Source organism: Phoca vitulina, unplaced genomic scaffold (genome assembly GCF_004348235.1).
Source record: "Phoca vitulina isolate PV1807 unplaced genomic scaffold, GSC_HSeal_1.0 scaffold48, whole genome shotgun sequence".
Taxonomy (NCBI): Eukaryota; Metazoa; Chordata; class Mammalia; order Carnivora; family Phocidae; genus Phoca; species Phoca vitulina.
The window spans coordinates 1322634-1335238 of NW_022589751.1; the positions used below are offsets into that span (position 1 = coordinate 1322634).

Consider the following 12605-nt stretch of genomic DNA (forward strand, 5'->3'; position numbering starts at 1 on the left):
CTCTCTCTCTATCTCATTCTCTCTCTCAAATAAATAAATAAAATCTTTAAAAAAAAAAAAAAAAAAGAAAGAAAATTTAGCTTCTTCCTTTCCAATTTGGATACCTTTTATTTCTTCTTGCCTAATTGCTTTAGCTAGAACATGTAGTACAAGTATCCCCCGCTTTTTGAAAGTTCACATTGTTCCACTTCACTTTTATGAGAGATCTACATTATGTAGGTCTGTATATAGTACCTGTTTATGCTGAAAAAAGAAATCAGAAGAGGATTTTTGCTTTTACCGAAAAAGCAAAAAGCAAAAATAGTGTTCAGCATTTGTTTTGCAGTGAGCTGTTGTAGTGGAACCACCGAGCTCCTTCCTGGGGATCTACACTCAGCATCTCAGCATCAAGCCATTGCAGCCTTGGACTGTGTCTGTGAGCATCTGTGCTTTATCTTGATTTATTTTGTGTGTCTGATAGCAAGCTGTGTCCTAAGGTATCAGAAAGGCCTGAGAGAGGTTATCTTTGGGTCTGGGAATACTCAAAACATTTTTCCATGTAAGTTGGTGATAATTGCTTCTTTGCTTTATGACATTTTGACTTACAGGAGGTTTCATAGGGATGTTCTACTTACAGATATCAGGGGAGGCTTGTACTATGTTGAAAGAAAAGTGGCAGAAGTGGGCATCCTTGCCTTTTCCTGATTCTGGAGGGAAAGCTTTTATCTTTTACCTTTTAATATAATGTTCACCAGGGCGCCTGGGTGGCTCAGTTGGTTAAGTGACTGCCTTCGGCTCAGGTCATGATCCTGGAATGCCAGGATCGAGTCCCGCATGGGGCTCCCTGCTCAGCGGGGAGTCTGCTTCTCTCTCTGACCCTCCCCCCTCTCATGTGCTCTCTCTCTCTCTCTCTCTCATTCTCTCTCTTTCAAATAAATAAATAAATAAAAATCTAAAAAAATATATAATGTTCACTGTGGGGTTTTCATATATGGCTTTTATTATGTTGAGGTAGTTTCCTTCTATTCCTAGTTTGTTGAATTCTTTTTATTGTAAAAGTATGTTGGATTTTTTGAAATGCTTTTTTTGCAGTAGTTGAGGTGATCATGTGGGAGTTTTTTTTCCCTTCTTTCTTTTAATGTGGTGTATTATGTTGATCAGTTTTCATATATTGGACCATCCTGCATTACATGAATAAATCCGACTTGGTCATGGTGTGTATCCTTTTAATATGTTGCTGAATTTGGTTTCCTAGTATTTTGCTCAGGATTTTGCATCAGTGTTCATAGGGATATTGGTCTGTAGTTTTCTTGTAGTGTCTTTGTCTGGCTTTGGTATGAGGGTAATCCTGGCCTTATACCAAATATTACCTCCACTTCAATTTTTTGGAAAAGTTGGAAAAGAATTGGTGTTAGTTCTTTAAATGTTTGGTAAACTTCACCAGTGAAGTCGTTAGGTCCAGGGCTTTTCTTGGTTGTGACTTTTTTTTTTTTTTTTTTTGAGAGAGAGAGAACTCGGGGTTGAGGGGGAGGGGCAGAGGGAGAAGGAGAGTGAGAATCTTAAGCAGGCTCCATGCCTAGCACAGAGCCCAGTGAGGGCCTTGATCTCACAACCCTGAAATCATGACCTGAGCTGAAATCAAAAGTTGGACCCTTAAGCAACTGAGTCACCCAGGTGTCCCTGGTGTGACATTTTTTATTGCTGATTTCGGTGTTCTTACCAGTTCAGTTATAAGTCTATTTGGATTTTCTGTTTCTTGGTGAGTTTTATGTCTCTAGGAATTTTTCTGTTTCATCAAGGTTATCCAGTTTGTTGGCATGCAGTTTTTCATAGTACTTTCTTATTTTTTCTTTTTCTAGTTCCTTAAGTTGCAAAATTAGGTTATTTGAGATCTTTCTGATATTTTTAATAAGCATTTATAGCTCTGGATTTTCCCCTTAGCGCCACTTTCACTGGATCTCATAAGTTTTGATATGTTGTATTTTCTTTTTTATTCATCTCAAGTATTTTCTAATTTCACTTTTGATTTCTTTTTTGATCTATTGGTGGTTTATGGATATATTGTTTAATTTCCATGAATTTGTGAACTTTTCATTTTATTTCTGTTACTGATTTCTAACTGATATTTTTGTGGTTAGAGAAGATACTCTGTATGGTATCTTTTAAAATCCGTTGAGACTTAATTTGTTGTCTAATATATGATCTGTCCTGGAAAATGTCCCACATGCACTTGAGAAAAATGTCTATGCTGTGATATTATTGTTAGAGTGTTTTGTGTATGTCTGTTAGATCTGTTTGCTCTTTGATTTATTGTGTTAAGTCCTCATATTTCCTTATTATGTTTTGTCTGGTTATGATGATTATTATCCATTACTGAGAATAGAGTATTGAAGTCTCCAATTATTACTGTAGAAATTCCAGTTTTATACTTAATATATTTTAATGGTCTGTTACTAGGTGTGTAAATGTTTGTAATTGAATCTTTTTGTTGTATTGGACCTTTTATTAATATTCTTTGTCTTTTGTAATCTTTTTTTGATTTAAAGTCTGTATTTTCTGATATTAGTATGGCCACCCTGCTATCTTTTGGGTTTTATTTGCATGAAATATCTTTTTCTCTTTCACTTCACTTTGAATCTTTTTGTGTCTTTGGAATTAAAGTAAACCCCAGTGTAGTTGGATCCTTTATTGTGCCAATCTTATGTCTTTTGTTTAAAGAGTTTGATCCATTTATATTTAAAGTGATTACTGATAAGGAGGGATTTCTGTCATTTTGCTGTTTGATTTTTATATGTCTTCTAGCTTTTTTGTCCTTCTCTTGTGTTACTGTCTTTTGTGTTTACTTGATTCATTTTTTGCAGTGAAATTTTAAATTTCTCATTTCCTTTTGTATATGTCCTTTAGCTATATTCTTTGTAGTTATCTTTGGGGATTTAACATCCTCAAATTTAACATCCTAAAATTATAAATCTAGTTTGAATTTTTACCAGTTTAATGTCAATAACATGCAAAACACTATTTCTTTAACAGGTGTATACTCCTCTCGGTTATTAATGTCATAAATTTACATCTTTAGGGACACCTGGGGGTCTCAGTCCTAAGCGTCTGCCTTCAGCTCAGGTCATAATCCCAGGGTCCTGGGATCAAGTACTGCTCCTTGTTCAGCAAGAACCCCGCTTCTCCCTGTGCCTGCCACTCACCCTGCTTGTGCTCTCTCTCTCTCTGACAAATAAATAAAATCTTTTAAAATTAAAAATAAAAATAAAATGGGTAAAGGATTTGAATAGATGTTTCTCCAAAAAGATACAGAAATGTTCAATAATCACATAAAAGATATTTAACGTCACTTATAGGGAAATGCAAATCACAAAAACGAAGTGAGATACCACTTCACCCCTGCTATAGGTATAATCAGAAACATGCAATAACTGATGTTGGTGAGGATGTGGAGAAATTGGACCTTCATGCACTGCTGGTGGAAATGTAAATTGAAACAGCTGCTTTGGAAATAGTCTGACAGTTTCTCAAAATATTAAGAATAGAGTTACCATTTGACCAAGTAATTCTACTCAGTAGATACATACCCAAGAGAATTGGACAGTTTCTCAAAATATCAAAAATAGAGTTACCATATGACCCAGTAATCTACTCATAGATATATACCCAAGAGAATTGGAAACGTATGTCCACACAACAAATTGTGTGTGAATGCTCTTATCAGGTTTATTCTAAATAGCCAAAAAGTAGACACAACCCATCCATCAGGTTAAGAATAAACAAAATGTAGCATCTCCATGCAATGAGATATTTAGCAGTAAAAAAAGGAAGAAGTAATGATACATGCTGGAACATGGATGAACCTTGTAAACTTATTACATGAAAGAAGCCAGTCATAAAAGACCATAATGGTATGATTCTATTTACATGAAGTGTCCAGAATTGACAAATAGAAAGAGACAGAAAGCAGATTGATTAGTAGTTGCCCAGGGTAGGGGAGAAATGGAGAATGACTGCTAACAGGTATGGGGTGCTTTTTGGGGTAGTGAAAATGCTCTAAAAATGATTATAGTCTTTGTTGTACGATACCTGAATATACTAAAAACCATTGAATTGTACACTTTAAATAGGTGAATTATATGGTATGTGAATTACATATCTGTAAATTGGGTGGGTTTTGGGTTTTTTAAGAGTAGTGGTTGGGACTTTTTGTTTCAAGTTGAATCACTAACAATAATTGACTACCTGCATTTCTTGTTGAGTGTGTTTCAATAGAAGCAAGTGGATTAAGACTTGTTTAAAACTTGTTTTTACAGGAAATGTTTGTCAGATATCTGCACTGTATGTTTATTGATTTTATTTCAAAAGTACCTCTCTCAGTATTTTACTCAAAATTTCGAAACTAATCACATGTGTTTTAATTGAATGTTGAATTTAGGCTTAAAGGTTGTACTGTAGCTCCATTTAAAAATACATAACATCTAGGGGCGCCTGGGTGGCTCAGTTGTTTAGCGTCTGCCTTCGGCTCAGGTCATGATCCCAGGGTCCTGGGATCGAGCCCCTCATCAGGCTCCCTGCTTGGCGGGAAGCCTGCTTCTCCCTCTCCTACTCCCCCTGCTTGTGTTCCCTCTCTCACTGTGTCTCTCTCTGTCAAATAAATAAATAAAATCTTAAAAAAAAAAAAATGCACATCTTGACCCTGCAGTGCTAGGTGCGGCTTGGTAAGGTTAGACATCAAAGAAAATTCTGCATTTTTAAAAAATTAGGATTCTTGCTTAATCACAAACATTTGTAGTGACCTTTTCCATTCAAATGCAAGAGGGACTTCAGAATTGAAAAGGTTTTCTCTGGGTGCCTGGGTGGCTCAGTCGTTAAGCATCTGCCTTCGGCTCAGCTTATGATCCCAGGATCCTGGGATAGAGCCCCGCATCGGGCTCCCTGCTCCGCGGGAAGCCTGTTTCTCCCTCTCCCACTCCCCCTGCTTGTGTTCCCTCTCTCGCTTTGTCTCTCTGTCAAATAAATAAATAAATAACCTTAAAAAAAAAAAAGAATTGAAAAGGTTTTCTCATCTCATTGTTATAAAAACCATGGAAAGCCTAAATTTAAAGACTACCTTAATTAAAGTTGAATTTTGTGGAACATTTTTCCATACTTTTGAAGGAGACAGACATCTTAAATACTACCTGTGAACTTACCATATACTGATTTTTGTCAACTTTTATCTGAGGCAGTATTTGTGGTTTCTCTTACTATTGCTTTGCGTTGTCACCACTTTTGCATCCTCGCTAATACATTAAAAATTATATTAAGTAAATAATCTTCCACTTTTTAGGCCAGATGAACATCCAGTATAAAAGCAAGACGAATTTGAATATTTCTAGCATCCAGTATCATCCGGTTGAAATATAAATATTTCACATAATCTTGACCTTCTGACTATTGTATCAGGTACAATGGTGCCCATCCTTAGAAGCATTTCTCTTCTGTAGTAGCAAACAATGGTATTGGTGATTCTTTAGTGTCCTGCAGTGTCTGCAGCACAAGAACTTTTCAGTGTATCTTCCCTATATGCATGTGTAAAGATACCTCAAGATCAGCCTTATTAAGTGCTTATTTCTTGCAGTTCAAATTTGGCTTGCAGAAGTTTTTTTCTATAACATAATAAGCTGTTAATCATATTTTTATAGAAACTAAAAGCCTTAATTTTATGGAGGTTTTCTCCCCAGGATTAATGTAATTTGGCCAGTGTCCCCTCCCTCAAAAAATCTTGGCAAATTTTTGTTACATGAAACAGTACATTTTAGGGGCTCCTGGGTGGCTCAGTTGGTTAAGCGTCTGCCTTCAGCTCATATCATAATCCCAGGGTCCTGGGATCGAGTCCTGCCCTGTATCCAGCTCCCTGCTCAGAGGGGAGCCTGCTTCTCCCTCTCCCCACCACCCCACACCACCCCCGCTCATGCTCTTTCACTATCTCTGTCTCTCTCTCTCTCTCAAATAAAATCTTAAAAAAAAAAAAAAGAAATGAAACAGTACATTTTAATTGCATTTAAAAGATTAAGCCCCAGTGACCGCTAACCATGAAATTGTTTTCAAGTGGCTCTGTGTGTGAATTGATGTACATTTGCCTTCAGTCCTCATAGTGCTTTTATTATGGTTGACCCTAGCAAAGAGTTGAGTTGGTGATGACATGCACTTGTGCCTATTAATGTTCATCATGACCTTTTTTTAAAATTTCCTGTTTGTCATTAGTGATCCATTTCTAGATTGAAGAATTACATACCTCATTAAATCAAATATAACATTTCTAAAAACCTCAAGCCAGAAGTACAATTTCAAACTAAGTCATTAATTCAAAAGCCAGGAAGCACCCCAAATTTGCAAAACTATGTATAATATATCATGATATGGGATCTCTTCAGAGTTTGCTTATTATTGCCCAACAGATCGTTTCTGTGTGATGAGAGTAGATGTGCTTGCTTATTTGTGCACTTTTTGGTGAGAATGTATGTATAAGCCAGAAATCAAAAACCAGTGCAGAGCTACAGTTTTCCTAATCAGGAATGCATTTATCAAAGTTGCCTGTTTGATAAAGGGATGTTTACTTGTTAGCAAGTTGCCAGCAGTGTGTGCTTATGGTTTATTTTAACCATTTTTGTATGGAAAGCTTGGCAAACCTGTATTGAATGTGTTCTTTATAAGAGTGTATTATAGAATCAATCATACTGTGCTCTTACAGTAGCATTTTCAACTTAGGATTCTTGGGTGGCCTTCATGGGGTTCATATCAAATTTGTATATGCAGGGCGCCTGGGTGGCTCAGTCGGTTGAGCATCTGCCTTTGGCTCAGGTCATGATCCCAGGGTCCTGGGATCGAGTCCCGCATCAGGTTTCCTGTTCAGCGGGGAGCCTGCTTCTCCCTCTTCTCCGCTCGTGCTCTCTCTCTCTCTCTCCCACAAAAATAAATAAAATCTTAAAAAATATATATATTTTTTTGTATATGCATTTACTGGAAAGAGAGATTATAGCTTTCTAAGATTATTAAAATATATGCTTCCCCAAACAGTTAAGAATTATGAAGAGAGTAATTCTGCCCTTGCATAATGGATCCAAACTGTTGTGCTTTTATAGTTTCTGCTCATTTTTTATGATCATAGTAAAATTGTGCTTGATAGACAGTAGCTACAGAATGAGTGTTATTTTCTTTTTCCACAGTGGTGTCTCAATCAAGTAAACCATTACTTCTCATACCTTTCCATTTACCTTTCTCTAGAGCTGGTCTTCCTAAACTCCCCTGCATGTTGCTTCATATTTATCAATAAGTAAGGCAAATTACATACAATCTATCAAACTTATATTGAAAAGCGAAGTTCTGATGAGAATGCCTCCTAAGAACTAATGAGTATAACTGTATATATAGTACATTTCATTTCACTTTGATTTAGGTGTTGCTGTTGTTGCAGAAAGTTTTAAATTTTGCTTGACTAAGTATAGTTGAGTTTTAGTTGACTTCAGGTTTTACTTTTGTGAATTTGACAAATTAAAAAACACTTTGCAAGTACTGGGTCTTGAGGAGAGCTCAGCGTGATTTTTGTTATTGCCCCTTTAGGATACAGATGAGTTTATTTTACCGACTGGAGCTAATAAAACCCGGGGCAGATTTGAACTGGCCTTCTTTACCATTGGAGGATGTTGTATGACAGGTGGGTATGGTAATTTTTTTCAATGTCCTCAGTCCAAGTAGGCAAAAGTGCTTAAAATCAAAAGCAATTCAAGTACTGGTTTCAGGGCTTTAAAAAATCATTATTGAGGGGCACCTGCCTGACTCAGTCAGTGGAGCATGCGACTCTTGATCTTGGGGTTGTAGGTTTGAGCCCCATGTTGGGCATAGAGATTACTTAAAATCTTTAGGGGCGCCTGGGTGGCTCAGTCGTTGGGCATCTGCCTTCGGCTCAGGTCATGATCCCAGGTTCTGGGATCGGGCCCCGCATTGGACTCCCTGCTCTGTGGGAAGCCTGCTTCTCCCTCTCCTGCTCCCCCTGCTTGTGTTCCCTCTCTCGCTGTGTGTCTCTCTGTTGGGTGAATAAATAAAATCTTTATAAATAAATAAATAAAATCTTTAATAATAAATAATCTATTTACTTTTTCATTTTTTCCTATTAAAAATAAAAAAGAATCAGAAGTGCAGTTGTTTTTTTAATATAAAGCTTATTGGTTGAATCGTTACTATGATTCACTAGGGGCTGCATTTGGAGCAATGAACGGTCTACGGCTAGGATTGAAGGAAACCCAGAACATGTCCTGGTCCAAACCAAGAAACGTACAGTAAGTCTTATGTAATCATCTGATGTAGTGATGTTTGAATATTAACCTCTACTTTGTTGGCCTGATGAACACAATCTTGAGATTACAAATGTTTGGAGAATTGACATACATTTTGATCGATTTTTTTATTTTCTTAATCAAAAGAAACTAAGGAATCAGGTTACTAAGGCTAAGATTTTGTTTTTTATTTTTTAAAAGATTTTATTTATTTGAGTGAGAGAGAGAGAGTGAGAGATATCACGAGTAAGGGGAAAGGATAGAGGGAGAAGCAGGCTTCCCGCTGAGCCGGGAGCCTGATGCAGAACTCAATCCCAGGACCCCAGGATCATGACCTGAGCCAAAGGCAGACGCTTAAACACACTGAGCCACCCAAGCGCTCCTGAGGCTAAGGTTTTAAAAGGAGTGATTTTTGAGTCAGTGTCCCTCAATTAGCTGGTGCTACCCCAACCTAACTTACTCATCTTTTCATTCTGTAGGCCTATATGGCATGCTTTTCAACTTGTTGACTTGCTAGTACATTATTTGAATTGTTTGAGAGTTTGCAAAACCATAGGACTTGGTAGTAAAGAAATAAGCATGTAAGAGTGATTGCTGGATCTGCTCTCATTTGAATTGAACTACTTATTGACTTCACACTCCGTTTCTGAAAGGAGACGGCTAAAGAAAATGTATCACAAAATTCCTAGAACTTAGTGGTAGTTCCTGAGTCTTCTCTCAGGAAATTGAAGTTTGTGGAGAAAGGACAGTACAGATGTCTTCACCCTGCCTAAGAAATAAACGTGACCAGTCCATGTAGATATTCCCTAAATAATCTGATGTTTAGTTTTGCATGTTTTTATACTTCATGGCTCATGGTTTTGCTTTAGGACACATTAAGCTCCATCTTCTTTATATGTTGTTTAGCCAGCAGGTGGCAGCAGGTTTACTAAATTAGACGTTGGGAATCCTGAACGCTTGTCAAGTTTTTCATATTCCTGTTAACTATGTGGATCTTGCTTTACTAGGCCACATCCTTGAATATTTTTACATTTATATTAATATTTGACCCTTACTCTGGGGAGCCTGAGTGGGTCAGTCAAATGGCTGCCTTTGGCTCAGATCATGATCCCAGGGCCCTGGGATAGAGTCCCGTACTGGGCTCCCTGCTCATCGGAGAGCCTGCCTCTCCCTCTCCCTCTGCCTGCAGCACTCCCCTGCCTGTGGTCTTGGGTGCTCTTGCTCTCACTCTCAAATAAATAAAATCTTTAAAAAATATATTTGTCCCGGACGCCTGGGTGGCTCAGTCGGTTAAGCGACTGCCTTCAGCTCAGGTCATGATCCTGGAGTCCCGGGATCGAGTTCCGCATCGGGCTCCCTGCTCAGCGGGGAGTCTGCTTCTCCCTCTGACCCTCCTCCCTCTCGTGCTCTCTGTCTCTCATTCTCTCTCTCGCAAATAAATAAATAAAATCTTTTAAAAAAAAAAAAAAAATATATATATATATATATATATATATTTGTCCCTTATTCCAATACTTTTTTTTTTTTTTTTTTTTTTTTTTACCTTTTTGTGTTATGGAGAATTTTGAAAACGTACCAAAGTAGACAGAATAGTACAGTGAAGACCCATGAACCATAACCCATCCTCAGCAGTCAACCAGGATTGGGACCAATTGTGCCCTATCTCATTCTCCTCTCCCATATTACTTTGAAGCAAGTCCCTAACATTGTATCATTTAAATACCAATTTGGAAGTGGAAGGTCTCCTAGAAAAGATAACCTTTGTTTCTTAAAACAATAATAGTTATTAATATTTTGGAGAGAGTCAAATAGGTTTGCATTTTTAGATAAGATTTTTAAATATTATAAATCATTTTTATATAACAATTCTGATCTTACTAGATAGGAAGCATTTAAAATAGGAGACAGCTGGGGCACCTGGGTGTCTCAGTTAGTTAAGCGCCTGCCTTTGGCTCAGGTAATAATCCCAGGGTCATGGGATTGAGCCCTGCGTTGGGCTCCCTGTTCAATGAGGAGTCTGCTTCTCCCTCCCCCACCCCGACCCCCCCACCCCCGCTCGTGCTCTCTTGTATTCTCCCTCAAAAAAATAAATAAATCTTTGATAAATAAAATGAATAAAATAGGAGACAGCCTCTAAAAATGGAAAGAAGATAGGGTTTGGGGCCAGACAGATCTATGTAGCTTCAAAGCCTAGTTTCATTACTTACTGTTTTGTGATCTTAGGTAAGTTTTTTCTACTTTCTGCCTTGAAGGGTTGTTGAGAGGTGATTAAAGTAGGTAAGTAGGTAAGGGTCCAATATGTGGAGATATATTGCCCAATCGTATCCTAGTCAGTTTCACCAGTTTGCAGTGCTTCCAGCAGGGCAGTAATAAAAATTAATAGTTCTAAAAAGCATGTTACAAATGACGACAATATGCTGAACTTAAAATATGTTAGTAAATATGTAACATAATTAGAAACAATAGACTTCGTTACTAATTTTTTTAAACAACCTTTTAGAGATAATACAAGTTTTTGTTATTTGGGCATTAATTTAAATGAGTTTTTAATTGCATTAAATGAGTTTTTCACTCTTTGTTATTATAATTCCATAATTTCCAGCAGTAGTCAGCTGTCCGGATAGACCCATTCCTGTGATGGTGTTACACTGCTGGGAGAGGAATGACCTGTCTTCTTCTTCCAGTTGCCTCTGTCACTGTTCTGGTGGCACCTGGCACTGGTGCAAGGCAGAACTGTGCTTCCTTGAGAGTGTGCTGAGCGTTCACTCTGGCCGCTTAGCTCTAGTCCGGGAGCAGACACCGTATGATTTCTCTGTGTATTCTAGTTAGACAGCTTTTTCTTCTCTTTGAGTATTTCCCTTTAATTCTGCTTTATATTCTGTAATATTCCATGCTTTGATTCTACTTAATATCCTAAGTATATTCTCCCCCAAAAAAACTTAATCGTAAGCTAATTTGTCCATTATAATGGTATTTTTTTAATGTAGATCAATTACTATAAGCTTTTTTATAAAATACATTCTAGACTGCCATTCAAAGCCTTTCTGTATTTGATTTATATTTAATAATATAATAAGAATTTTCCCTACTGCCCAAAAATGTTGGAGCTTTAACAACTTCATTTATATTTCTATAAAGTAATCATTCTTACTAAATTCTGAGGAGATATTGAGGTAACTTTTAAAATTAAGAAAACTGGGGTGCACCTGGGTTGCTCAGTTGGTTGGGCATCTGACTCTTGATTTCAGCTCAGGTTGGGATCAGGGGTCCTGGGATCAAGCCCTGCCTCGGGCTCTGCGCCCAGTGGGGTGTGTGCTTCTCTCCATCTCCCTTTGCCCCTCCCCCTGTTCGCACTCTCTCTCTAAAATAAATCAGTAAATCTTTTTAAAAATAAATAGGGGCGCCTGGGTGGCTCAGTCAGTTAAGCCTCTGCCTTTGGCTCAGGTCATGATCCCAGGGTCCTGGGATCAAGCCCTGCGTTGGGCTCCCTGCTCAGCAGGGAGCCTGCCTCTCCCTCTCCCCTGCTTGTGCTCTCTCTCCCTCTCTCTCTCTCTCAAATAAATAAAATCTTTTAAAAATAAATAAATAAAAATAAAATTAAGAAAACTTTGGGTATTGGATTTATACATTGTAAATAGCTATAGTTATGATTTTTCAAATTAGAGAAATGGTGATTCTAAGCACAGATTCTTTCTCTTTCTGCCCTGGTAGGATTTTGAACATGGTGACTAGGCAAGGGGCACTTTGGGCTAATACTCTAGGTTCTCTGGGTAAGTAGAGATCTCACTTAATAATAAATCGTTAATGCAAAGAAGAGTGTATATTATCGTGAATTGGATCAACCAAAATTCTGGCCATATGATATTAAAAATTATAGTTAAATCTACTGTGATGAATAGTGTAGATAATATTTAAGAAAAGACCATGAACAACATAAAGTAATTCCAGTTGCTAATACCAGTGTTTTAAAAGTCTTTTTAAATATTACATACCCTCCTGTCCAAGCAAGATGCCAAATCATGTTTTAAGTAAATAAGAAATCCGCATAATTTAGGTCCAAGTCAGATGCCATTGTATGTTAAGAAAGGTTCAAGGTCCTGTAGTAAGATATGATAGATTAATTTCATCCCTCTTCCTATGTTTTCCTAATAGCCCATTCAGCATTCTGTTTACCTCAGAGATTTCCCAGACCTAATTTCCATAGTTGTAATAGGGCCTTTGCAGATATAATGAAAACATTTGTAGTTCTAAGCAAAGGGTAATTTAGTAGGACTTAGGACCACAGTCTTTCATATTATATTGTTTATGAAT

At 37.4% G+C, this 12605-nt stretch overlaps 1 protein-coding gene and 1 non-coding gene across 2 annotated transcripts in view; both read left to right on the plus strand.

Annotated features, from left to right (window-relative positions):
* LOC116649494 (mitochondrial import inner membrane translocase subunit Tim23) overlaps positions 1–12605 on the plus strand; it is a 30875-nt gene that overhangs the window by 5792 nt on the left and 12478 nt on the right. Inside the window, exons 3-5 of the mRNA XM_032432342.1 lie at positions 7582–7675; positions 8213–8297; positions 12006–12064. Of these exons, the coding sequence (XP_032288233.1) occupies positions 7582–7675; positions 8213–8297; positions 12006–12064 (238 nt within the window). The remainder of the gene's footprint in view (positions 1–7581; positions 7676–8212; positions 8298–12005; positions 12065–12605) is intronic.
* Positions 10892–11095, plus strand: LOC116649628. Its single transcript, XR_004302709.1, has one exon. It is a non-coding gene; the product is annotated as a small nucleolar RNA SNORA74 (small nucleolar RNA).